At 44.6% G+C, this 27,993-nt stretch overlaps 3 protein-coding genes across 3 annotated transcripts in view; all 3 read right to left on the bottom strand.

Moving 5' to 3' along the window:
• The window catches only part of adcy9 (adenylate cyclase 9), a 35,746-nt gene extending 27,682 nt beyond the window's left edge, over positions 1-8,064 (bottom strand). The window contains exons 1-2 of the mRNA XM_062387874.1: positions 7,616-8,064; positions 4,702-7,160 (exon numbers count right to left, since the gene is read on the bottom strand). Coding sequence (XP_062243858.1) covers positions 4,702-6,604 — 1,903 coding nt within the window. The 5' untranslated portion in view covers positions 6,605-7,160; positions 7,616-8,064. The remainder of the gene's footprint in view (positions 1-4,701; positions 7,161-7,615) is intronic.
• Positions 8,065-10,483: 2,419 nt separating this feature from the next.
• LOC133953790 (high mobility group protein B2-like) lies at positions 10,484-11,064 on the bottom strand. The gene has a single exon (XM_062387876.1). It carries the CDS (start codon positions 11,062-11,064, stop codon positions 10,507-10,509), a length of 558 nt encoding a protein of 185 aa, XP_062243860.1. The 3' UTR covers positions 10,484-10,506.
• A 1,363-nt stretch (positions 11,065-12,427) lies between these two features.
• LOC133953789 (myosin-14-like) lies at positions 12,428-27,549 on the bottom strand. Its single transcript, XM_062387875.1, has 8 exons — positions 27,489-27,549; positions 20,550-21,824; positions 19,213-19,314; positions 18,504-18,599; positions 16,544-16,660; positions 15,664-15,897; positions 14,674-15,023; positions 12,428-14,112 (listed from the first exon to the last, which is right to left on the bottom strand). The coding sequence occupies exons 1-8, from the start codon at positions 27,544-27,546 to the stop codon at positions 13,612-13,614; spliced, it is 2,733 nt and encodes a 910-aa protein (XP_062243859.1). The 5' UTR covers positions 27,547-27,549; the 3' UTR covers positions 12,428-13,611.
• Between the last annotated feature and the right edge of the window lie 444 nt (positions 27,550-27,993).

The raw sequence follows: 27,993 nt of genomic DNA, 5'->3' as shown, positions 1-27,993 counted from the left end.
CTGCACCACACTGGAGGGATGGACTTGTTGGTGCACATGGGTGAATGTCACAGTAGAGTTACCGCCTCGTGGTCGTATGTCTCAGCCCTCCACTCAAGTTGCAGGGAAATATGTTGAGAGTCCCGCCTTCTGTTCCTGAGTGATGGTGTTAAATATCAGCCGACCTACCAACCTGTACGCGTTTTGACATCAAAGTAAGTAAAGACTAATCACTGTAGAGTTTTAAAAGCAGGCGACGCCCTGTGAGTTTGACCCAATCGTGCAGTAATCAAATCAACAAGCGTCTACCTTGCCAAGACACACAAGAAGAGGTGGAAGAGTTTGTCTAATTATAGTGTTGTTGCCTCTTTGTCTTCACTAAGTTCTGAAACATATATTTGCAATCTGGCAAGAATGAAAAATGTTTAATATCGTTTAGAACGACCTTGACCTTTGAGTCAGAGTGCACAACTGTGGCAAATGTTTCTTCGATATTGTGTTCACGAGATGGGATGGATAGATGGACCCATTTGCACACACGCAGAAAGTACCTCCAGACTCACAGACTGGAACAGAAAAGGTGCTATTGTCACTGTTTTCGATACCATGAGAAAAATTCAAGGGTTCAAACACTTGAGTCTGCAGATGTACAACCTCCTCCTATTCTACACTGTAAAATAGAAATCTATACAGCCTAATGCAAACACACACTGATGCCTGGAAACTCATTTACCCAAGCTACCAAGCACTCAAGACGTGGAGCCTAAAAAGGAATTAATGCAGCACTTACAGGCAGAATATAAAGAGCAGCTCAACAAAAACCCAGGGCAGAAAAAAGCAGTCTTCAACACCTGCAGTGAAATACGAGTGTGTTTGTGCGCTGCAAACAGAAAGACGAGGCAGGACTGGATTAGAGAGAATAGAGGAGAAACCAGCAGGATGAGTTGGGGGACCAGCAGCAACCAGTGCCCCAAGTGATATTCAGATACCGGTCAGCACTGAAAAAAAACAGAAATAAATGGGAGTACAATGTGAAATAACTAAAAAAGTGTTCTTCTGAGACATGAAAGTAATGTCCTGCTGCTTAAGATTTCATAAAAAGAGACCTACACACACACACACACACACAGTATGAAGGATGTGTCGTCTAGACAAGAGGGTGATGATCACTGGGTTACCATTTAAGGATTTAGGAGTGAGTGGTCTAAGAGCGTGAACGTCACATGCTAATTGACGGATTGGTTTTACAGATTTGGTAAATTAACTTCTAACGAGTGGTAACACGGTTGAACAGAAATCCAGCCACAGCCGCTACCTCCAGAATCCAATGTGTGTAAACAGCGCGGTAGTCTCACGGTCTCTCAGTGTATCGTGACAGTGTTTTGGGTAAATAGGGATGTAGCACATTAGACAGGTTCAAAAGAAATCGCAACCATTAATTCAATTACCCGTGTGTGGCAAGCAAACATGTAAATTACGCTGAGCAATGACCGCTCAAAATGACCTGTGAGCCAATTTACAAGTGGCTTTGGAAATCCACAAACAGTTGGTGTTGCTTTTGAATGTGAACATGAAACAACCTGTACACTTAACTTGTGCAGTTATTTTAGATTTTGTACACTTCAAACTTCATCTCTGAAATGCTGCAAGCTCTGGATTTTTCTGCCTTGTATTTAAATTCACTCCATACCTGCATAATTAATGCATTTGTCAACAGAGATATGACTCATCCCTAAGATGCACTGCACCGAGATGAGAGACTGTTTGCTGCGGCATCACGATACATTTCACGGATTACCCAGAGAGTGCTCCTGGCAAAACGACAGTATCTTAGCACCAGGCAGAAGTCAGGGTTTGCTGGTCGTTGTTGTTTTAAAGGAGAGCGGGATGTTGGGTGTTCTGGGACTAACAGAGAGAGAATGGTGGACAACATCCTATCTGAGGCGACTCATTCTGCCTGGTGTGGGATCTGTAGCAAAGTCTTGGATAAAGACAGACAGACAGACAGACAGACAGCACTGAAGCAGTGTTACACAACAGACCACATGCACAGGCCTGGGTGACAGGTGAGAGTGAGGCAATACATATGATAAGAAAACAGAGGCTAATGAAAAGCAGAGGGAGAGATGTGGTGGGTGGAAGGGAAAGAAAATGAAGGACAAAGCATTTAGAGGAGTTTGGGGGGATGAAAGAAGTAAACCAAATCATTTATTTGATCACTCACGCTTATACTGAGCGTATCAAACAAGTGCAGCAGAAATAAAAGGTTCAGGAAACCTAATTTTAGAAACTGTCTGGTTTGAGGATTTTAGTTTTTAACTTCTGTCCCACCTCTTTCGAACCAGGTAACTAACGTTTATGAGTTTTAAATGGAAAGGAAGAGAATTGAAAGTAATTGAGAGGAGGGGTGGTTCAATGTGTATTTGACCGTATAAATCAATGAGAGCTGTAAGCGTAAAGTATATGTTAGATTGACAGTGGTTTCAGTAATCAGGGTGAAACATTAGGAACATTAGGAACATTATGAACTGTGGAAAGTGACCAGCTGGCAACACTTTCAAAATATTGTATCCTGGTCATGTGAGTCCTCTCTGACAATTGACTTAATAAAAGATGAGCACGCTAAGGCTGCGGTTATGATTGATGAATAGAACACTGGGCGCGCCAACCCGGACGCGGCGCCTCTCCCTTTCGTACTGGCGCTTAACAACACCGCTGGAAAAAAGTCAAAGAAGAAAAGGAAACGCAAACAGAACCGATTTTTCCAAAGTCTGCAATCTCCCTCCAGGAGCCATCTGGGAATCTCTATGCTTCTTAATTGACATTAATGTACCGAGCCAGTAAAGTTAATTCGGTCTAGACCAGTCGAGAGGAGAACTCGCTCAAGCACAACTGACAGCATTTCTGGTGAATGCCGCCGCTTGCAAGGAAAAGAACAGCGAGCATAAAAAAGGCTTATCATCATGGACAGCTACAACAACTGATTTCTTCTTGGATCTTGATCATTTTGGGCTCAACTCCTCATAGATACACTTCTCCAGCCCCTCGGTGCCAGACAGTGGTGGCATCACTCCATCTGTGATTCTATTTTTTTCCCTCAACAAGATGGTGTTATATTTATTTCTCTAAGAAAGAGACCATAGTGATTTATCTTCAAAAACCTCCTCTCTCTGGTTGCTACACAAACCAACTGTTGAGGTTGTCCTTTGCTCTGAACAGCAACCTGTGGGTCCGTGCTTCAGAGGCAAACTTGATGCCGCTCTACCCTTTTCTCCCCCTCAACAAAGGCTGTCAATATCTCACTCTGTTGCTGTTCACTAGTCTGGAAATAGAGAGTGATGGTACCGTTTAGAGCCAAGTGTGAATACACTCTGACATAAGGCCTGACAATAGAACACACAGGCTCTGTTTACAGGAGACCTAAGATTAGACAGGACCACCAGGAATTCCCTGCTGAAGAGATTAGCTCCATTGACGCTGCTTTTCACAGAGTATTAATATAGGCTGACTTTGTGTGTCTATGTGGGTGTGTGTGTGTTTGGGTGTGTATCCTGGCTTTTTAAACAGCAAACAAATCTCGTCCTTGGAACTGGTAACCATCCAATTTTGAAAAAAGTTTCTAGTCATTATTGCACCTCCTTGCCTGAAATGCAAATGTCTCCTGTTACTTCATCTTTAATCTTTTTTCCTCTTGCCAAATATGGACAAATTGCAGACAGGCAATTCTAAATTAGAGCCACCCCACCACTATTCCTACAAGGGGTGGGGACAATGTGATGATCAACTCTATAATCCAATAGAATCCAGGACAATACCTGCCACGGCACAGTTAATCTGGTTAGCCCTCCTGTTATTAACTGCAATCTCTGGCATACAACATTCTGGCCAACCATAGTGACAAGCCACAAACAGTAGAGAGAGGATAGTTAACAGCCTATGGAGGTTATACACTTTTTATAGATCAGCCTAATAAGTGAGTCACGTATTGCATCCATTTAGCCGCTGTATATTCCAGATGTATACTCATCATGTTATTCTTGTACCGTGGCCAACCATTAATAATGTTACTATGCAAGTTGCCAACATGTCTCTGCAGCAAGCATCTAATATTCATTTGTTTTACTTGGAGATAAACATTTGTCTTCTAATTTCAGTTTCTATATGCAAAACAGTAGCAGTAAGAATTACTTGGCTCCTACCGAATGATATGCAGTTGATATGAACCCAAACACCTCTGTCTTCCTGTGCTCTAATCTCTTGATCTTGTAGCCTGATCTCCTGTTTGAGTTGGGTTCAACCAGACTAACTGGTCAGATAACATATTCTAGTGCCGCAGAGGCAGGTAGTGACCCCACACAGCCCCGGTGACCACGTTCAGACAACGCACAGCTTTTCAACCTTTACCCTGTATAAGTGTGAGAAATGTAAAATAGCCTCATTGTGTGTGTTTTTAGCCTTTGCAGCACTCTTCAGTCTTTTATCACCTGTCCAGTGTTCAAAAAGTTATCACCAACTCACTGAACTTTGAAAGAAGATAAACCCATAGGTAAGTTATAAATAGCACATTTATCTCTTCAAGTCATCCATCTGTGGAACATGTGCTCAAGACCAGTGATACCTCATTTGTGAGAACCTTGGAGTTCCTAATATCTAACATCTTTACACGGAGGCTCAGTTTTTCCTAAACACTTACATGGAAGTCATAGCAGAACAGCCACTTACCCTTTAGTTTCTCCACCACACTCTGGCCAGCTCTCTCTGCCACCCGCCCGTCCTCGCTCTGGTAACGGTCATCCAGGAATCGGGCAGTGGCTTCTGACAGGTGCACCTTGCCCGCCACACCTAGCTGCTCCATCAAGTTAGCCAGATTTACATCATTAGACCATACATCGAACTTGAAGCGCTTGATTCCAAGGATCCCACAGAGCACGGTACCCGTATGGACGCCGACACGCATGCTGACAGCCTCACACTTCTCCTGGCAGAACTGGTCGATGGCCTGGATCATGCCCAGGCCCATCTCTACACAGCAGTGGGCATGGTCCGGCCTGGGCTCAGGGCACCCTGCCACGCAGTAGTAGCAGTCTCCCAGGGTGCTGATCTTTTCACAGCAGGTTAGTTCACAGAGCCGGTCGAAACGTCCAAACAGGTCATTGAGAAGGCCCACCAAGGCTGGGGCGGACTTATTGGCGGACATTTTGGTGAAACCCACAATGTCTGCAAAGAGGATGCTCACAGGCTCCATGCGTTTCATGTTAAAGGGCCTAAATATGATCTGTCCACGGGGGATGGAGGTCTTCTTGCGTTTGTGATTGTTGTGAGCCTGATTTTTGGGGCTTGTGGAACTTTGGGCTTGTGAAACTCCACAGCTTCCTCCACCACCCACTGAGATAGCCGAGGCCGAGCAAGCACCGGAGGAATAACGCTTGCCAGAGTTCTCGCCGCAGCCCTCATCATCACCCTGCTTCATCAGCTCGTCTGCAACTCGTCGTGGCATCACAGAGTGAATCATGCGCTCCTTCAAGGCCTTCTCCACTTCTAAGTCTTTGCCGTGCATGATGGATTGGCCCACTTTGAGAAAAGTACTGCGGGAACGGACCTCCGACATGATAAACAGGTGGATGCCAATGACATGAGCACACAAGTGAAGCAGAGCTTTGGCCGGGCCGAGCCAGCCCAGTGTATTTCCTTCCCAATCAGAACCTGAACCCTCTGTCCCTGTTCCCTGTCTGTCAGTGTCATAACTCCTTTGAAGCAATGGCAGCCATCCTAATGCCTCAAATAATATAGAATAGAGGAGCCCAAGCATCACAGAGGCATACAGACGGACATGGAGGACACTGTATAACAATAGCAAAACCTCCATGCACAGGGAAAAGGTGCCCACAGGGGAGATGCAGTGGATTGTAGGTTGCACTGGTTCGTCTTGTGAGCGATATGAGGCATTCCCACCGCCAGCCCACTCCAGGTCAGTGAAACCAGCAGTCTGTATCTGTGGAGCTAAGGTGATGGCGAAGGTGACCGCTATCAGGACCAAAGAGGTTTGGTTGTACAGCCATGTGTAAGGCTGGGTGAAGGTGAACAAAAAGAAGAGCACTAGAAGAACAAAGAAGGACGCTGTAGGGGCTAGGAAGAGCATGGGGTTGCAGCGGTCATTGTTGACCCCAAAGTACACCCCCCAGAGTACAGCAGCCACGGCGAGGTAAAACAGGACATAGCGGAAGCGGCGCTGCGTCTGAGGAAAGCACCTCTCTTGGCACGCCTCCTCCAGGATCGGGGAGTCAAACTTGGGGTCCCAGCACTGTGCAGCAGAGCGTTCGAACAAAGGCGGCGCCTTCCTTTGCACCCTGGAAATGGAGGTCACAGCAGGCCTGGACTCTGCTGAGCTGCAGCTGGAGGAGATGCTGTATTTGTGGAGGTCAGGGTTCCTTTTACTCACAGCCCCACAGCCTCCAGCTCCTCCTCCTCCTCCTCCTCCACTGTTGACTGCCCTCAGTGGCTCACGTTGGTGCGCGTGTGGCGCGTTGTTGGCAATTCGCACGGTCACGGCGCCATCCCCGCTGGAGTCACAGCTGACTTCAGTTCCACGCACGAGAAGCTGCCGGTGATGTTGCAGAGTGGCCATGTTGACTGCTGTGAGACGCGGAGACGATGGTTGGAGTGTGTATGTATGGGGGGGGGATATTAATAATATCTTCTGATGGCGCTCAGGCAACAAGACGCGGTGCGTGGGCGTTTGTTGGAATATTCACGCTGCATGAATGGTGAGCGCCGAACAGACGTCTCCTCTACGCACACAGCAGCCGGCACACTCACTCACACAAGACGCACCGTTCCAGTTTCTTGAGCAGGTCATTATCCAAGCGCGGTTTGCGTCAGTACTCACATCACATGCGTCCTCCTCCTCCGAGGCTCTGGGTTTGATCCCGGCTCTCTCTCCAGCTGCGGTAAAAACACTGTCATCACTCCTTCTCCCTCCTGAACTGAACATCCTTCTCGGAAAGGACCGGTCGGTGATGCAACGGGTTTTTCTTGCTCTTACGCCTTCATCCAGTCGCTCCTGACGTTACTTGACTGGAAATCGCCTCCTCTGGACGTGCGCAATATCTCGAGGCTGCTGGCATCACAGTCAGTGCAGCTCCGGGAGAAAAGACACAGATTCTTTCTTCGTTCCGGGAGAACTGTGTTTTTGTGGAGGGGAGAAAGTGGAAAAACAGTGTTCAGGTCCAGAGCTCCATTGTACAGGAGCACGCCCACACACACACACACACACACACACACACACACACACACACAGGCTGTCAACAGTTGGCGTGCTGCGCAGCGGGCGAGCTCCAAAGTTACTGTGTCTCTCTTATCTCCACAACTGTCAATGTGCTCGTCCTTTCCCTTCGTGAAAACACGCCCAGCGTTCCTATGAACAACTAGCACTACTCCGATAAGAAATATGTGGACACTCTGGATTCTAAAGCATCTAAACTATAATAGGAATATATTAAAGTAATAATGTGTCTGTTCTCTAGACCTCAGAGCTACGGTGTGAGTGTTTTACCTAAAAAGGTAATGACAAATAAAAAAGTAGGTACACTGTTAAAATGGCAAAAAAGTGGATGATTTGTAATCCAAGGGGCTTTACCTTCCACTACATCCCTTCTCATGTGTTGCTCGGCTGCACTATGGGTTTGCATTTCTTCTTCTCATACACTCTTCTTCCATTTTTAATCCAGTGGGCCCTCGCAAATATATTCCAGACTGGGTTATTTCGGAGCCCTGTCCATGTAGTCCAAGACTCCGATCCAGGGAGGCCTGACAGGCCGGCCTATTCCCACGGATCCAGCCCCGTCCTTTCCTGAACTCCCTCTCCGGATCTCCACCGTTTATTCCCCCTCTGCCTTCCGATGGGGGGGCCGGGGGAGGCGTGTGCGCAACCCGAAGACGCGTAATCCGCGAAGAGAGGCGCAGAAAACACCATCCGCTGGCCCCGGTTCGCCGAAGGGTTGCCTCTGCTGGGAGTGTCTGCAACTTGTTGCGCGCAGTTGGCAAAACATGGGCTGCAGCTATGAGGAACTGCCTCGGTCGGAACGGGCCGGTCTATAAATAGTGATGATCAAAACTCCTGCAATAACAACAGCAACGGCGTGTGGACATCTGAATGATCTTCTTCAACCCGCTACTGTAACACGAGCGCTTAATACAACAAAAAAACAAAAACAAGCACGCAACACTTCAAAAAAACAAGTGACAAAACGCGTGCAGAACGTCAGCGACTGGCCCCACTCTCGTTTCCAAGAGCTGCCAAACTTTTTTCCCTTCGTTCCCAGGCCGTATTTCCTGCGTTCGGAGAGGAGACCCAGTTCGCTGGTTATTTGGAGCTGAGGCTGGATTTCCTGCCCCCGCATTCCCCCAGAGCAAAGAAGTACAAAATCCCCCGGAGCGATGCAGGAGAGCCCCCGGACATGTCCTCGATCGGATTATATTGAAACGTGAAACCGAGCCCACGAGCAGCGGCAGTGCCTCCGTCTCTCGGCCAGTGCCTCGGCTCTGTGAAGCGCTGGGTTTCGCTGGCATGCGTGGGTCCAACAAACACAACACTGTGCGCTCTGGTGCGTCCTCTTCCGTCCGCCGCTGGTTGCCACCCTTTTCTCCCCCTTTTTTTTCCAGCCAGGGGTGGGGGGGGGGGGGGGGGGGGCTAAATTGAAAGCAGACCCTCAGCGGGAGTTTCGTGGCTGCCTTTTCCGTCTTCTCCGGGAGAACTGCTCTCCCGTTGCTGACACCATCTTCGCTGCGACTGGGTCGGAGATCCTCCCTCAGCTGGCGGGGTGGGTTTGTGGGAAAAGCCTGTCAAGCGAGCCTCAGTGTTCGGAAAAACACGGTTTCCGGTCGAAAAGAAATTTAAAATGTTTCACACGTGACTCAAATATGACGTTTATGAGCCCATTTGACATAGAAACAGATGAGTGGAGTTTTGCTTTCATGAGGGTTTTAAGTAAACTATTTAAAAAGGGTCAAAGTAAAAGTTGCAAACAAATTAATAATTATAACAAGATTATAAATTCAGAAAATCTGGCTAATTAATTAAAAAAAAGTATACCAAGGACATCTGTTAATTGATCAATTAACCAATTAATCATTTAATATATCGACCAACCAACCACAACGACCCTCCTCCTGTCTCCATGTGGTTTACATACTTTTCCTCATCTTAAAAAAATATTTTAACCTTTAAAGATTTAGGTTAAAGGGATCTATTGGCAGAAATTTAATATAGAAATATCTTAGAGATGTTTTCACTAACGATTAATCATCGCAACTGTACGAATTGTTTCTTTACCTTAGAATGAGCCCTTTATATTGAAATAGTACAGTACAAAATAGTATCTTTTCATTTGTATTTGATAGGTTTGATGAAAATTGATTCATATTTTGAATCAGGTGTTTTGTATTTTTGTAGTTAAAAAATATTAAAACACTTCATGATTGGAATTTTTCAGTTCAGAACAAGCTGGCAAATATTGCAGAGGAGACACAAAGTATTTTTAAATGAAATATAACAAGTGATAAGTCTTAATTAGCATTTCTTTGGACCATTCTGTATTTCTAAGGAATGAAGTGTTGAGATTGTAAAAAGAAGGTCAATAGTGATAAGGCTATAGTGCTGATTCAGTGTGTGTGTGTGTGAGTGTGTGTGTGTGTGTGTGTGTATGTGTGCATGTGTGTGTGGGTGGGTGGGTGGTTGGGTGTATGTGAGAGAAAGGAGAAGAGCGAGCAAGTCCTTTGAAGAAACAATCATCTTTGAATCCAATAATAACCCTCATTGCAGACATGTGTGTGTGTGTGTGTGTGTGTGTGTGTGTGTGTGTGTGTGTGTGTGTGTGTGCTGATGTTGAGGAGTTAACAAGAGAGGTCTGTTTGCAGAGTTGATAAAGCCACACTGATAAGTCTGTGTTAACACCATGACTAAAAGCTGGGAGTACGGCCTGTCAGCTCCGCAAACACAGATTACACACAGAATATGAGCTCGAACACATATTTAGTCTCAAAGAATCGACCATGTGTATGTCCATGTGTGTTGATGGAGTGTGTGTGTGTGTGATTGTGCCATGGTCAGATAGTATGCTGAATGCTCTGGTGAATTAAACCACATTATCAATCAGATTGCATATATTATCAAAGTCACCTGGTTGCTGGTTCAGGTAGAAATTAAGATCTAATACATTACAAAGCCTTGTTCAGTGGAGGAGCATTGTGGGGCTACGTGACAATATAATAACTAAATCCCTGAATAAGGAAAAAAAATAAATATATATATATATATATATATATACAGGTCTGGTATCCTACCGAGGCCGACCAACAGGGACAGCAGGCTATAATCATATGCACAAAACATACTTATGCTGAAAAAACACATTGTAGACTTCACATCCATTAACAAATTGTTTAGTCCTCATCGTCATCGTCATCATCATCCTCCTCATCATCCTCCTCATCATCCTCCTCATCGTCGTCATCATCAGCTGGTGCCGTTTACTTGGCAATGGGCCTACCTGGGCCACTCTTCTTACCAGCATCACTCTTTCCGGACCCACTTTTGGCTTTGTAGGCAGCAACATCCTTCTCATATTTTTCCTTCAGTTTAGCAGCCTTTGCTTCATGTGGAGCTTTGTCTTTGGAAGTCTGTGTACCCCACAACTCTCCAAGTTTCTTGGTAATGTCACCAATGGTGATACCAGGGTTCTCCTCCTTGATTCTGGCACGGTGATCAGAACAGAACGCGAAGAAAGCAGAGGGGGGCCTCTTTGGGGCATTGGGGTCCTTCTTCTTCTTGCCCTTTTTTGCACCCTTCTGTGGAACATATGTAGTCATCTCACGGTCATATCGGACCTTGTCATTCTTAGCCATGTCCTCGAACTTCACCTTCTCCTTGGCTTTCACAGTCTTCCATCTCTCAGAGCATTTCTTTGAGAACTCTGCAAAGCCTACACCGACCCCTGGGTGTTTCCTCTTGTGCTCTTCAAGGCAGGTCGCAACAAAGAAAGCATAGGAGGAGGTTTGTCCTCTGGGCTTATTTGGGTCCTTTGCCATGGGTTTGCGTTCAATCTGTTTGCAGTAAGACAAATTGTTGACGAGTCAACAATTCCCCCGATAAAGCGTTCTTTGACTTTAGCATAAAACTTTTCAATCACATGAGTATGATGTTGCGCTCACTTATCCTTTACATAAACCTCACGAGCACACAAAAAAGATGTGATTTGCTGTGCACGGAGAAACATAGGCTACCTACCAATAACTAATGTAAAATTTATGTCCATAAAAGCCAGCCAGCATCACTCGTGTGCTAACTTTAGCATCTGTTCGCTGCAACAGGAAAATCTGCTTTTCTCCTGTAAAACTACAATGTAGCCTACAGGAATATAAATGATACACCCGTCTTTTTAACTGCTTCTTTCTGGGGTTTGCATTTGTTTGGTCGTTTTAAGAAACTACACTGTTGAATGATTCACACACACTACAGATCTGTCTCTGTGGAGAGACATAACTGTCAGGCATAAAGAGCTCATTGCAGTTCCATAGCTGACCACTGATTTGCAAGACTGGGAATAGTGTGGAGCTGTGCCGTGCTCTGCCCATATGAATACTTCAAATCCAGGGTAGAAGAAACCGACACCCATCAGTGTTATGCTATTTAAAACATGAAACTGTGTCTACTAAAGTATTAAAGACATGTTTGTATAGTAGGACACTGTATGTGACCATTTTCCCATTAGCCTTAAATGCACAGCCAACTTATGGTCAATTAAGTACCTTAATTTCCTTGATTATAATTTTTGACTTTTTAAGGAACCAAATGAACCCTGTCATTACTTTACGACCCTCTGCAGGTCTTTTTTCTTGCCTGTTTGCACTACATTTGGAAAAATGTGAAACCACTGTGTGGCAGTTGACCAATGACTCTCCCACACACAGCCAGAGACACAGCTGTTGCTGTTAAGCATCTTTTATTCTATATGCATAATCCTTACATTATGTATAATTACTTAGTTACTAAGTTACTTAGTTACTTAGTTATAACTTAGTTCAGTATTGGAATTAAAACTTTAAGAGCTGATAAAAAAACTTAAATGAAAAAATAAATACAACATTGTACCAAATAATGTGATGCAGCCAGTGTAAGTTACATTTGAATGAAGACACCAGTTGGTGACTACTTTAGGTCACTGCAGGGGATATTTATTCAACAGCTATACACAAAAATGATTTTTATTTGAGTGTACATGGGGCTTTTGGTTTATTCCATATTATTACCCTGCAATATTGTATATCGAAAGAGCAATGTTTGTATGTCCTACAATTCCAAAACCTCCATTCATAACTAAATGAAACAAATGATCAATAATCTGTTGGAAGATATCTTATCAGTTATGTCGCTTTAGCCTCAAAAGTTAAACACGTTTGCAGATTGTTTATTATTCAAAAGAATGACAATTAACCAGACCAAAGGAAAAAAGAACTGCAGTTTCCAAGGAAATACTCAAGAAGTATGCAGCCATGTCGGGGTAAATCCATCTACAGGTCAGAGGACTGAAAGGGACACAAATATACAAAAGGACATGAACTGCAATAAAACTGTGTAGAAGTGGGATATAGTGTGGCATTATATATCATGCTTGTGCAACAATCCCACCAATATTGAATGTAATCACTTCTGTCCCAATGCAGTACTGAGAATTAACAAATAAAAAATGTGTTTCTATAATAAACTTTGAATAGTTACTGTAGTTTTTAGTTAGTAAATAATCATGGTTAAATAAAACACAGAGAACCCTTCTGTCTATTTTATTGTCCCACTAATGAGGAAATACAGTGTGTGCCCTGACATGACAATGCCCCACACTGGTTTAACTGTAAATACACAGCACAGCAGATTTGACAAACCATCTTCAGACTTTCCAAACAAAATAGTGCCACACCAGGATGGAGTGGCACTATTTCTCTGAAGAAAGACACTTGAATACATAATGTACAAACTTGAAAACAGTGAGGAATAAGAAAACAACGGCTTTCAACAGCACAAGAAAACAACAATCTCAGATTTCACAAAAATACTGTATCACAAGCAGCTATGTAGAAATAAAGGCTTTTTATTTTTTCTCTGTTTGAGAAAAAAGGGATGGAGAAAAGAAAAGAAAACCTCTGCACACCTTCCTGCCTTGCAGACTGCAATGGATTCAGAAAGTTGACTACATGCCTAATTCCTTCAAACTGAAAAAACTCAACGCAAACACTTTCATAGAGAGTAGCAGAGAGTTGCTATACAGTCATAAAAAAGTATTTGAATATTTATTGGCTATATTTTCTGTCATAGTTTGGTAAAACCCCTCCATACGACACGTACAGATAAAAACAAACACTAGCAAGTATTTTTAAATACTTTCTGACTTCAGAACTGTTTGGTGCTTTATATCTTTTCACATTTTCTACTCCCTTTCTCTCTCATTCTCTGCTCAGTCTCCTCACATCCAGTCCTGAACATCACAGCAGTGGGGATTACTTCAGGAAACCCTCTGGCTGCTGCTCCTCCCGCCGCCATCTGCCTCCTCTGTTCCTCCTCTTGCACCCTTCCCCTCCATCTCACTGCCTCCTCCAGCGGTTCTTGGGTTTCTCTTCACACCCGGCACCTTCGCAGGTGCCAGGGAGAGGCGGCGGTGCTGCTGGTGCAGCCTTCGCTGGGGCGGTCGTGCCTGCGGTCTTGCCGACGCTGCTGAGCAGGGCAGGCAGCTCGTTCGAGATGGCCCTCTCGATCTTCTCCAGCAGACAGCCGCTGGACCAGCTGCAGTGGTGGGAGAGCTGCTTGAAGCCGGAGATGGGGTTCACACCAAAGAAGTCCTGGTAGGCGTTTTTGTCTGGAAGGTCGAACTTGCTGACATTGGTCTTGGCCAGAATGGACTTGAAGATGTAGTACTTGTCGGGGTCATTGACAATGTCTTGGAACACCTCGAAGGGGTCACTAAACCAGCCCAGCTTGTCGTAGTAGGTCTGGAGGTAGCGGTCCACCAGCAGGGCATGGATGCGCACACGGATGCCATGCTGGCGGATGAAAGCGATCTTGTTCTCCATCTGGTTCTCGATCACCTGGAGGGGAAAACGGAGAAGAACAAGAACAGACCGAGGGACAAATAAATGATTAACAGAGGGGGAGTAACAAAAAATACACAAAATTTGAATTATTGAGAGATTAATTACCACTCAACTGAAAATGACAGTCCCAGAGAGCACTGCCATTTTCAAATCATGAAGATCACAAAGACGATGTGTACTGCACGTTTGAAAGAAATATCACTGTCAGTCTATCACTGAGATCCATTTGAACTTTTGTTTAGTGAAACAAACACTTAATCGAGTATGGATTTCATGTTTTCATGCATTTTCATGTATTTTTCAACCTAAGCCCTCATGGAGTGAGATGTGCAAGGTTGCCATTCAGACTCTCAGCAATGACCTGGAAAAAGCCCTTTGAGGGGACATTATCTGGACTGTCACAATTGCCCCATAAGATTCCACCGACGCCTTGTCGAGGTTACCGCCGGAGGCAATCCACTGGACTGATTCCAAAGTACTATTCATTTACACATCCGCATTTATAAACATGGTTGAAAAATAGCCCTTTATCCAATCACTCATATTTGGTCTTACCTGATTGAGGTCCTCCAGCAGAGAGATCTCCTCCCTCATGAAGAGCTCTCTGTTGGTGTCGGCAGAGTAGTCCTGGGGCCAGAAGGAGCTGACATAAACCCGAGGGGGCTCTGTGACGTTGATTAAAGGTGCCATGCTCCAGAATAGGGCCCCGTAGACCCGCATCAGGTCCTGGGTGGAGAGGCTGTCGGCCTTGTTGAGGATGAGACGGATCTGGGACTCGCGGCCCTTCATCAGCTTGAAAAGCGTCTCCAGCTCTCCGCCCACGTCCAGCTTGGTGGGGTCGAACACCAGGAAGATCAGATCAGCGCGATCGATGAACCACTGGCACACCTCGTTGTAAGGGTAACCTGAGGAATGGGAGGGATCAAATATAAAACCTAGAAAAATATAATTTTCTAATTCTGTAAAATTCAAAAAATGCAGCATGATGGATAAGACACTCAATTATTTTGTATTGGTTCAGACAATAGACTGTAACTAAAGATGGACGACATGACTGGTCCCTAAAAGTAAAGCCAAAGTATCTCAGATGTCCCTGGTGGCTGAATGCTGTATCAGTGAGAAACCCTGCCTCCTCCATGTTAGATGATGGGACACGGACATGACAAACAAAAAAAAGTCACCGCCAAATAAACTATTTTTAAAGATGATTCCTGTTGTTCTTATCACACTGATGAATTCCTTCAATGTGTTGAGTTGAAATCATAGTCAGACAACTCTGGGTTCGGCTTGATGCTGAAACTGATGCATTGAGTGTCAAACGCTAACAACAGACTCAGCTGATCTTTCCCCTCAAGCACTGTCACATAAATGAATGTACAAGACTAATCTGAGGGTTTCCTGGAATGACTCATGCTGCCAGAAATCAAAAAGCTATTTTAGAATCTAAAATATTTCATCACAACAATGGAACAAGACAAAGACGAACGAATGGATATTGGCTTCCTGCTGATTTGATGTGAAAACATTTCCAGCAGTAACAATAACCTCTTTCCTGCTGCTTTCGGTTCTCAATGATGCCGGGTGTGTCCACGAAGGTGACCCGCTCCAGCAGCTTGTGGGGCATCTCGACGCCCACCAGCCGCTCCAGGAAGCCTTGCCCGAACCTCTCCAGGGGCGAGAAGGACCGTGAGCTGTCCGCTGCCATCACGATGCCCTCTACGGACCGAAACTTCTCACCATGCGTTATGACGGTGTACTCAGAGGTGGTGGGCTCAGCGCCTGGTGGAAGAATAAAGAGGGAACTGTTTCAATATATACAAATATACATAAGGTGACTTCAAATTCCACTTTTTGATGGTTCAACTATTAGTTCACATAATGATTAACTATCTCGTACCAGATAAATAAGATATAATTGAATAAGTAGATGTTGTTATTTATTTGAAAATGTGTGTATTCTAAGTGTATTGCACCGCTTATTCATCGGGAGATATTTGTTATCTTATAATATTTTAATTTTTGCGTCGGTCGGGTGTTATCAAATCCTCCAATTGACACGGTAAATTGACTTCTACAGACTTCCTGCAGTCTTTATACTTGGTTCCACATGGAGAAACTCTGCAGAAAGTCTGGAGGCTCTCACTCGTACAGTTGCCTTCACACATACAACTACTCTATGGAGAATCTCCAGAGTTCAGTGCATGTGTAAGGGCAGCTGCAGTGTACCACACCAGAAGATATTTTCTCTGATAATCACCTTTAAAGTAACTGACTAATGATAATATAGGAAAAGACATCTAAATGCATCTGCCATTTATTTGCAGTTGAAACTCTTGGATATGATATGTTTACATTTGGAATTATCGCATAGTAGCGGTTTCGTTTTTAAATGTGCACTGATGATTTTTTTAGTTTCAGTGTGAACCTGTGTAGAGTTCCTGGGAGGTGCCGTGAAGACCCAGCAGGTAGTTGATCATGGAGGATTTGCCGACACTCCAGGGTCCCAAAAACAAAACCATGGGCTTAGAGGGGATCTCACCATCTGCAGGGAGTGTGAGAGAAAGAGAGACAGAACAAGAAGGATTGAGAAAAAAGACATAGAGCAGGAAAAAATCTACTTTACACAGACACTAGGTCATTTCCCAGTATACTAAAATGAGTTATACAAATATCTTGTGCTCTTGAATCTTAAAATTTGATCCGTCAAAATAGTTCATTAAGCATTTTGATTACTGTTTTATTAATTTCTTTTCTTTTCTTAAATGATCCAGCCATTGTTGTTTAGCTGCAGCCACAACTATATGGATAAAAAAAGCTAGCTGGACTTATGTATGGCACTTACATGTAGTGATAGTTTGGCTTTTTTCAAGCTAATGTACTTATATGATTCTTTCTGTTCTTGGTTCGTACCCACATAGTTGAATGCACTTATTGTAAGTTCCTTTGAATATAAAGTCAGCTAATTGATATGTAATAATGTAATGTTACTTGGAATCAGGAGTTCTTCTTATGTCATCTTCGGTTTTAGGCTGAAACTTCATTTTTCCAAAGGAAATACAAAAAATCAAATGTGCTAATTTAAACTAAGACTGGGTGATAAAACAATACCAATGATTATTGCAATACATCAATATAGTGCTTACGCATGGTGTAGACAGAGTGAGGAAGTAAAACATATATTTGATCCTCCTCAAATTTATAAAAATTATCATTCTCTGCTCTTAATAATCCTTCACTCAGGAGACAAAATCTGTCTTTTAACTTGAAAGAAATAATAATCTGACATTAATGTTGATAATTATCAATATCGACTGATAGGAAATAGTTTTTCTTGATATAATTTATGACTATATCCGTAGTGCGATTTCTAATAACTGCTGAATACACTCATATTCCCCTGACCCTCCATGAGCTTCTCTCTAGTGCCACCCTCAGGACAAAACGTAAATTTAACACACGTGAAACCTCAAAGAATAAAAGGCAAGGAACGTGGTGTTGCTCAAATTCTAAGTTTTTTGATTTAACGGTAAGGTTAAAAAAAAAAGCTGACGTTTAAATGACTGTTTGTGTGATTGTGTGTGTATCCTTCCCATTTGCACCACAAGGTGTCACAGAGTCACAGGACACATCCTGCCTCATCCGGCAGCTCATCATAAATAAATCTCATCTCTGGCCTCAAGTGCTGGAACAAAGTAGTCAGAAGTTTGGCCAACACAACGTCCCCTTTAATCCTCAGCAGACAGACTGTCTATGTGTGAGTGTGTGTGTGTGTGTGTGTGTGTGTCTGGCTTGAATAATGTCAGCTCCTGGCTCTTTCTGTACTTTGTGATCACGACATTGGTTCCCCACCGTTCTGTCTGTAGTGGAAAGTGGAGGTGAGCTGATGGAGGCACACAGGTGAGCAGATGTGATGTGCTGCTCATTATGGTTTTATAAACAACTGTTACTTTTCTGAAAACTGGAGCAGTCAATTCTAACAGCAGATTAACTGCAGAGCAGCGTCTGCGCTGTGTGTATTTGCAGATTTGTGGTTTAATTTGGTTTGGTGGAGAAGTGACGTCTGACTCACACACGACACATGATTTAAGCAAATCACAGGGGAGGCAAACCTTTTAACTCCTGCAAAAATTATTTTGTATTTGAGATTTTGTTTTTACAGCCTGTGTCCCGCAGCTCTGATCTGAAACTCAGAAACTGACAGTCTGAAGAAAAGTTGGGCTCCTAGAGGTAAACCTTTCAAAATCTTTTTTTTCAGTCTACAGAATATGGCATGATGTTTATCCCACAGCTTTCTCTTGTGGCAGATGACCCATAAAACCGTGATACACTTGTTAGTGATAATTGCCTGTTAAAGCAAACTGTGCTGTACTGTGAATGCATGTTACCCGTGACTTCATGCTGCCTGAGCTCGTTGTACTTGTAGGCCTGCTCCATTGGCTTGATGGCCGTGTGGTAGATGTTCAGCAGCTTCTTCATGGCAGCTGCAGAGGGAGAGGGGAAATGGGACGTAATAATCGGGATATAATGTGAGAAGTCATTTTGGAAAGGAGGATTATTAATGTCCTTGCTACCACTGCTGATTACAGCATCTGCCTTGGCAGCATGTGATGAATTGCCCTCGAAAAGTTGATTGAATTAAGCTGAGGTGAATTAAGAGGCTGGCTCTGCTTGGCTGCAGCACGGGATGAACGTGGTTGAGCAGAGCAGAGAGGCGTCCATGCCGAGCTACACATTTGCACTGATGAATCACCTGCCTGAGACAAGTCTGCACGCTGCACTCACATACAAAGGCCTCAGGACTGAGACATCATGAAGCAATTTTCACAACAGTCTCGGCAGAAAAGCCCCGGAGATTACCTCAAACTTCCATTCGTTCACTTTCAACAACATCTGTTTTTTCTTTTCCATCCACAAAACATTCAGCCGCATTTTCATCTCAGTCCATTACTTCAGGCACTTCCGCAGCCAAAACATTTGAAATGGTTATTTTTACTGAAGGGGCCGTTTTTAATCAAGGTGGCCGTGTTGGCATTTTCTCATTCGCATAAAAGGGAAAGGACTGTCCCATGTCAGTGATATAAATCTGTCTCTCACCTGAGAACTCGGCTGAGGGTTCATTAGTGCCCAGTTTCAGTGTGTCCTCAATGTGGGATCGGTCCCTCCACGTCCGGCCAGTTGCCCCGTTTGCTTCTTTTCCTGGTCAGAGGATGAGACTGTCAGTCAACTATCAAGGTCAAAGGTCCTATATCTATTTTATGCTCCCATCAGAGGATGGTTTCTCTGTGATTCCTAGATTTAAGTGAAAAACCATAGTTAGGTACTCAGCAACGTATCGTTCAGTGTTCATTCACCACCTACTCCTCCTTCCTGGTTTAGCGTTCAAATTCATATTAGTTTCAACTTCTGCGGGATCTGACAATGCTATCGGACCAATTTTACAGTCTTGCACATTTGGAAATGGAAAAACCAAAGAAATTAATTCCAGAATAGGATTGCAAGAAAAGAAAACTGTATTTTTCATCTGGAATCACCTTGAAAATTGCTTTCATAAATAATAAGATCCAGCACTTTGTTAAAATCCCCAGACAAAATAATGTACCCTTCCTTAGCCCCCAGTGTTTCGTTCATCTCTTTGCCGCATGTAAGTGGCTTCCTCAGCTGTGAGTGACCAGACCACCTGGGCTGAGCACAGGCCCCAACTGTTACATCATGCTGTTGTACGTCTATCTGTCCGCTCATTTCCTCTGCTATATCGGTCCACTTATTTCTGTAGCAGAGGTTGTTGCTAATTCCTCTTTAGCTATACACAGTGTCACATTCGAGCTGGTCGGCATGCCGGAGAGGGACAGAGAAGAAGACCCAAGTCCTTTGCTGGAATTTTCGTGACCCAGTTAAATTAATCCAGTAAAACAATTAACCTTTCCAAACAGGATTTTGTTTTTCGAAAGACATGCTCTACAGAAGGTTTATAAGTTATTATTAATGCCTTTACAAAAAAGGATTAGATTACCTGCTCATTCCCATGAGAAACTAAGAACAGGAAGAAGATGGACACATTATTATGTGTGTGTGTGTGTCATTCTATGCTCTTTTTGAGTCACATTTCAGAGAAAGCAATTGCATTTTCTACTTTGCTACATATATTTGACAGCCTTACTTAAAAGTTACTTTTATATTTTTGGAATTTAGAGATTTATGTTTAGATTTAACATGCTTTATTTCATATATTTATTATGTTCTTGTCAATTTGTTTCAGACTTTTTGCTCAAGTACAAAATCAACTGGATCCATTAAACCCAGTTCCAAAAACCTTGATACGTTTGTTGATTATTCACTAATATAATGCATGATATTAAGTCAATTTGTGTTGATCAAATGTTGACACAAATGCTCAGAGTTTTATGCAGTTCTGGTATGTTATTATTATGTACCTTTGGTAGTGACTGTCTCCTCCTCAACAACAGCTTCAGCAGCAGGTGCCTCCTCCTCTGTGGATTCCACTGGGACATCCACCACAGCTTCTTCCTCAACAGGTTCTGGTGCAACCTCCTCCATGACAGGCTCTGGCTTTACTTCAGGAATCACCTCTGGTTCTGGTTCAGACGCTGAAACCACCTCGATCTCAGGGTCTGAAGTTACTTCAGGTTCAGCCTCGGGTTCTGCTGCGATTTCTGGTTCTGTTTCCTCAGGTACGGAATCTGCTGCGACAACCTCCTCTGGTTCTGCTTGGGGTTCAGCTTCTTCCTCTGCGACCTCCTCGGCTGCATCTCCAGCAGCTTCTTCCTCCACAACCTCATCCAGGACGCTTTCTACTCCTTCCTCTTCCTCAACTGCATCCCCAGCAACTGCTTCCTCCTCCACGGCTTCTTCCAGGACACTTTCCACTCTTTCCTCTTCCTCAACTGTATCCCCAGCAACTGCTTCCTCCTCCACGACTTCATCCAGGACACTGTCCACTCCTTCCTCTTCCTCAACTGCATCCCCAACAACTGCTTTCTCCTCCTCGGCTGCATCCAGGACAGTCTCCACTCCGTCCTCTTCCTTGACTTTGTCCCCAGCAACAGCTTCCTCGTCCACGGCTTCATCAACAGTTTCCATTCCTTTCTCCTCCTCCTCCTCAGCTGCTGCCTCTGTTTCCTCCTGTGTCTCTGTTTCTTCTGCAGCAGCTTCCTCCTCTTCTTTTGCAACTTCTTCCTGAGGTTCTGTCACTTCAGCGCCTTCATGAGACAATTCATCCTCTGCTTCATCCTCTCCTTCCATTGTTTTCTCCTCCTCTTCTTCAGATGACGCAGCCTCGGCTTCTTTCTCCTGCTCCACACTTTGATCCTCCGATGACTCAGCCTCCTGTTGCTCTTCCTCAGCTGCTTCCTTAGACATCACCTCTTCCTCTTCCTCTTCTACCCTTTCCTGAGGAGATGCCTCTTCCTGCTCATCACTTGCCACCTCCTCGATGGAAGCTGCTTCCTCCTCCTCCTCTTCATGCTCTTGAGTGGAGGTTGGCTCATCTTCTTTGGTGCCTAAAACTGGCGGTGGTGAGCAGGGCTGACACATGGCCCTCTCTGGGGCCGGAGTGTCATTGGAGGAGCTCTGGCTAGAGTGCTCCTCCGTTGTGTCACAGCCACAGGAGAAGAGGTCTCCCTCTGGCTGCTGGAGCTGCAGATGCACCAGAGACTCCTCATCATGGATGGAGGCTCCTGTCAGGAGATCTGTGAGGGTGACCGAAGAAAGACGATGTGATTTCACAGACGTGCTACTTTTTGAAACAGTTCAGCTTAAGCGTTGACTCCCAGACAGTAGATCACCTAAACTGCTTTTATATTAACCACAATGCTTCAGATGAAGGCTATTTAAATAACATTGAGTTGTGGGATTTGGTTAATAATAAGACTTTCATCCAACCCTTGTCACTATGTGAAGGAAAAACAGCCATTGATATAGAACATTACTTAACTGTGCAGGCCAATTAACTCAACTAAGTATCAAATGGGGGTTATGGGCTTTTAGTTTGATTTAAACGTATGTTTTCATTTTCAGGTGACTATAAAACAGAGAACATTCACAAGCTGCTCAATCACACAGTCCAGATCAGAGACAGGTAAACAGTCATCAACTCTGCTCAGCATCACACTGTACATCACAGTCACTAGAGCTTCAGAGCGATCACATCTAAACCAGTGGACTCCCTCTCTGTAGCACCATATGCATACATGTACATTAGAAACTCTTCACAACCACAGTGCACAAGGATCACAAGGAGCACAAGGAGCACAAGGCCACAACCTCTATTTAATAATAACTGCCTGGGAGCGGTTACGACAGAGAAACGCATAGTGGCACACAGTGTGATATCAGGCAGCAAAAAGTCTCCAGTTCGAGTTACAAGTCAGGGTCAGAGAGCAGGAGGAAGGCTGATAGCTGGAGGCAGCTGTCCCGGGTTTCACACGTTCGTAAAGCTTCTGGACGAGCGCCCATCAGGAGCGAACTAATGCTAAGGAAGAAGCTAGCGTGTGTGATGACAGCTTCAGATCGTCTTACACTGGTAAACTCTGAGTTCTGTTTTAGGCCTACAACAACTCCTAAAGAGAAATATTCTCCACTTCGCCTGCTGGCAAGTCGCTGACAGTGTCTGTTTGTTTCTGAGCTGCGAGGTAAAAGTATATCTGTGGAGCTTATTCACACAGATTCAATCACGATGGGTTGGTAAATCAAATTTTCTACAATAAAACAAACAGGTACAAATCAGCATCTAGATCCTCCCAAAATGTAGAGATCAATAGACAGCTCTGACTTAAACATATTTCGAGGGAAATCAAAAGATCTTACTTAGTCAAACAATGTCAACAAATCGAAATGAACTATGTACAAAACACACTCTGCAACTGAACAGAGAACAGTCTTCAACGAAGGTGCAGGTAACTGTGTTTGTGTGTATTTTTGGCTGATGAGCTCACTACATTGTCCTCTACATAGAAGTCACTATGAAGTTAGGTAGGGGGTAATGAATGCATTTTTGACTCCTGAGAAAAGCTGCTTCAACAATAGGAATTCAACCAATCAGCCAATCAGCTTGTAGTCCTGACTCTTACAGGTGTTTGCAACCACTCTGGCTGACTTGAGCCACACTCTCAAAATGAGACTTGTACCATCAGCTGCAGATTCATCCTTCAGGTGCATTGCTTTACCTACTGTCCCGGCCACAAGAAGGCCACAAGTGCTGCATCATTGCATTGGTTGTCACCTCTAGCCTCTGGAAGCATTGATGCCTCCTAGCGGGATTGTCAGTGTAGGTGACCAGAACACCGACCTAATTTTTCCTCATAGCGCATTCTTTGAAGACTATGTGAAACTGTTTGGTTCTATAATGTTTTCTGCACTGTGATCTTAGCGTAGTTTCACAAAGAGTCACAATCAATATAATCTTACTTCAGATCTGAGCAAAGGTAAGAATGTGGCAGTCAATCTGTACAGCTGCAACAGACAGATCTCCAGTGTTCCTCTTGGCTATTACTCATCACTGTGAAAACATTTTCTTACAGGCTGAAGAGTTTATGCCTCAATTTAAAAATCATAAGAGTGAATGATGTCCAACTCAGGTCGCCTGAGGCAGAAACTGAAGATCCACAGATCTGCTGATCGTCTTTGCAGTGGGATTCCAACAACTTCAGGAAAACAGGGAGTGGATGCAAGGAAGCTACCGCAGACGATTAAGAGACATCGTACATTCGCTCGCTGTAACTGCCAGGGGTCGAGGTATGAGCCAGACCTGCCCAGCACTCTGGTATTCAGCGTGGCCCGGGGGGCTCGTAAAACGTGTCTTGGCCAGACTTAACTGTACCGTAGGTGTCGCTAAACGAGTGAAACAGAATGACCTGGGCATTAGTAAGGGGGGAACCCGAGGAGGGCGGTTGGATGCGGATCTGATTGAGCCATTAGGACCAGTTGGAATCTGTCCAGAGACACAATGCTGCAGCATCGTCTGTGTTGTAACAGGAAGATCAGGGCCGGGGGCCAAGATCCTGAAGTGAGTAGGTGAGGATGAGTTGTGTGACACTACATAACAAGGTCAGTCCCTAATGACAGTTTACTGGTTTGTTTCTCTTTTATCTGATGAGATGAAGGAACCATGTATTGCCTGGTTTGTGTAGGAAGCAGCCACACAGTCATTAGACGTCATTAATTAGATTACAAACCCTACGTCTTTCTCACTGCTGAAAGAGCGCACAATGCTTGATTTAGAACACTTGCTTGGCTTTTTCCATCTTACTAGCTAAATTTAGTGTAGCGACTTCTCCCCCCACGCTACATGCCTATGGCTATAGTTATGAAGACAAACTAAAGATATCCGTTTCTGCAGGGCGAGGAGCTGCGGCGGGCCAAATTGAATTAAAGTTTACAAAATTAGGAAGACGGAAAAACATGTGGCAGCAGGGGAGGAAATCATGAGAGACACAACACATGTGGAAAAAAAGGCTGTGGAATTTCTGAGAGATTCTGTCCGGTTTGACAGAATAAAGAGGGGAGAAGAGAAAACAATCAATTTGAAATAGATCAAATCTGGAAAACCTCATTTGCGGTTGCTCAGGTAGGTTCTGTTTTTATCCCTGACTCCAGAACATCTTTCCCCCCTTTTTGAAGCAGTATCAATGTATTTTTGGTTAGTGGGTGTATCTAATCTAGTGTGCTCATTACAAGTGGATTTGTTTCTGCAGTGTGAATATCTTTTCACTGTAGAAGTATAGAGTAATGTGCCTTTGTGGTGGTTCCTCTCTCCAGGCCCCTGCTGCTGCAGTGAAGCCTGGGTACTTCGCAGTGCCGTGGGGACAGAGTGGGGACATAGTGGGGACAGAGTGGGGACAGATGGGGACAGAGTGGGGACAGAGAGGGGACAGAGTGGGACAGAGTGGGGACAGAGTGGGGACAGAGTGGGACAGAGTGGGGACAGAGTGGGGACAGAGTGGGACAGATGGGGACAGGTGCCTGCGGTGCTGGACGGTGCCTCTTTGAGACAGAAATAGTCCCACAATGAGTCAGTGGGTGAAAAGAAGGGGAGATAATTCCGCTTCTATTTCCAGAGAGTGTGACGCTCCTCTCCTCCCTGTGATTGTCATGAGGCCGGCCTGCTGCTACACATTCCTGTAACGGGGCGGCCCAGCGTGACGCAGGATCTTTTCAAAGACCAAGAACAGTAAAAATGCATCAGATTCAGGGGTGATGACAAGCAACCTGCTCAGCGTGCAACTACACACCGAATGAATGAGGAGCTGATTTGCTCGTACTCATGCACATTTTTTGTGAGTAATCAGGAATGCAAACAGCAGTGGTTTTACATTTCTGGGGGAAAAGGAACTGCACCCATCATAGCACCCTTTTGTTATTAATCATGGCTCGAACACACACACGATGAGCTGCTTTCTGATTTCTAAGTCCACACAACTGGAGCTCTGCTGACTGCACTGTGAGCTTATGCAAGGATATGTCTTCATCTGCGACTGTTTGTTACTTAGGAGGATTGCACAACAACCACAGGACTGATTGTTATGAAACTTAGCGGCAGAGCGCGGTTTGGGTCAGGGAAGAACTCAATCAATTTGGGCCCTGATCTGGATCAAGGGGTGGATCCAGGAATCTTTTTTCACTGGGTTGAATGTTAAGGATTTTGCTCTTTCACTGATTTCTTGTGGGACAGATATTTTATTATTTGTGATCCAAATCAAAATATCGAGAATTTAAATGTGGTTTGACACCGGGACTGTTGTACATGCACATTTTTATAAAATCTCACTCTTTCTGGCACACAAATCTTCCTGGGGCGGCTCCTGTCCCTTGAGGTCTGTCATTATTTAAATGTATTCTCCCTTTTGTCGACATTAAAGAACACTTGATCCTTTAGTTAAGTAGCTTTTAACAGCCCGACAGTTGGGTTACTGTACCCTGGTGCTACGTGCCCTCTGCTGAGCGGCTCTCAGGCCTGTTTTAGCCGGGACATCCCCTGTGCTCAGAGCCCACTGACGGCAATGAGAGATTAGCAGCTCTGCCGACAGAGCAGAGTGGAAGTGATGAAGCTCTATTGAGACATTGAAGGCAGCGGAGGCTTAAGCTGAATCAAGGCAGTGTATTTGTACTCCTGTAGGCCTTTATGATTGGGTTATAGTTCCAAGCATGTCCCTACCTACTATCTAGCGAAACCACAGCCAAGGGAAAGGGCTTGGCGGAATCAGCGGGGAAAGAAGACCCTGTATATATACATGATGAACATGTGTGTGCATTCCTGGAGGTCTTAAAGAGACGTGTATCAGTGCACAGTATCTAATGACTACGGGTGCGAGACACCTGACTATGGCAACTTGTGGGGAACAAAATGAGCCGGTGCCAAGGGCAGACAAGGGTGTTCTCTGCTTCAGCTTTAACCAGAGACCTCATGACAGTTTCCTGAAACCTCCAATGAGCGAGTCAATGGCTGTAATTTCCGATCTGCTCGGTTCAAACATTAATTTATTTGTTTAACGGGGAAAGAAAGGTTCTGTGAAATGCCAAAAATCCTCTTCACTGGCGGAGTGGTGGAGTTGCATGCAGGCGTGAAACTGCTGTGAACAACCCAGTGAAAGAGATGCGGTGTGGGGGGGGGGGGGGGGGGGGCTTTTTGGCTGCAGCACAGAGTGTGAGACCAGAAGTGAGTCCAAGCCCACTCTGTCAGGGCTGTCGCTGTTTTTTTCTCCAGGGCACAGAGACTGAGGAGCCGACAGCACAGTTTCCATCAGCTGGTGTCACACCTCAGCTCTGACATTTCCCCGTGGACAAGCACAAAGCTCTGCAGTGCACCACGCAGTAACGTATAGCAGTGGTTCTTAATCCTTTGCACCTCAAGGACCTCTTCACTAACACAAGTGAGATCACAGACCCCCTCCTGACAATATCTTTGCTTTTGGATGGTTTTATAACAGGTTTTGTACTGGATAACACTCATACATTCCATCTGTGCTACTTATGGTTGGAATCAAAATAAATTATTCCCCTGGGACTCCTTAAGGACCCTTGGCAGAGAACCCCTAACACACTTCATACACAGTACACTACACTGTGGTGTGTGTACAGCAAAACGAATTGAGCATGATCAATCCATAGATAATAAATTGAACAAGTTCATTTACAGATGTATCTTCCAGCTGTTCCATCATTAATGACTCGCATTCACGGTCACTCCACGTCCTCACAAAGTACACAACGCTCCAATGGGTTAAAATGACACACTCCAAATTCATTCATCAGCCATCCCAAATGGAGTGGATCAGCATTTCACTCTCACACACCTGTTGAAATAAATCTAACAGAGCTACACATGAATATTTAACCCACACTGTCCTCCACCATACCTGCAGCAGACAGGGCCAGCAGAGACAGCAAGCAGCACGCAGACACCAGCGCCTTCATTTTGACTGGCAGGGGCCGTCCCCTCGTCCACCGCCGTTATATATACCACCGGCTGAAGGTCAGAGGGCAGGCCAGTGGAGGTGGGGCACAGCAACTGCACCCGCATCGGACATTGTGTGTCGCAGCAGCTGCCCGGTCCAATCAGGAATGTTGAGCACTGAGAGAAACAGGGAGAGACTGGTGGGATGTGGTAAAAGGTTTGTGGTTTTACCATTCATTGTAAATGAAGTTTGCATTTGTTATTAACTTATCTGTACAACATTTATACATAAACTCATTAGTAACTTCACCCCCTTTCATAGCATATTTAAATCCTGGTGTATAAAGACATTTCCCACACACAAAGATATGTAATCATTTTTTAGATCTGCATGAGGCCTCAGTTACCTGCGTCGTCTGCCTCTGCCAAGTAGATTTCCCCCGTTTGTTGGCTTGTCAGCAGGATTA

This window comes from Platichthys flesus, chromosome 5, assembly GCF_949316205.1.
Source record: "Platichthys flesus chromosome 5, fPlaFle2.1, whole genome shotgun sequence".
Classification (NCBI taxonomy): Eukaryota; Metazoa; Chordata; class Actinopteri; order Pleuronectiformes; family Pleuronectidae; genus Platichthys; species Platichthys flesus.
This window is presented reverse-complemented; position numbering and strand designations above follow the sequence as displayed.

What these genes read in the sequence shown, in the direction of transcription:
- LOC133953790 (XM_062387876.1), bottom strand. Translation starts at nt 11,064, where the DNA reads ATGGCAAAGGACCCAAATAAGCCCAGAGGACAAACCTCCTCCTATGCT.
- LOC133953789 (XM_062387875.1), bottom strand. Translation starts at nt 27,546, where the DNA reads ATGAAGGCGCTGGTGTCTGCGTGCTGCTTGCTGTCTCTGCTGGCCCTG. An exon ending in ACCCTCAGCCGAGTTCTCAG is followed by an intron (nt 18,600 to 19,212) that starts GTGAGAGACAGA and finishes CTCCCTCTGCAG; the next exon opens with CTGCCATGAAGAAGCTGCTG. An exon ending in CAGGCAGCATGAAGTCACGG is followed by an intron (nt 16,661 to 18,503) that starts GTAACATGCATT and finishes CACTCCCTGCAG; the next exon opens with ATGGTGAGATCCCCTCTAAG.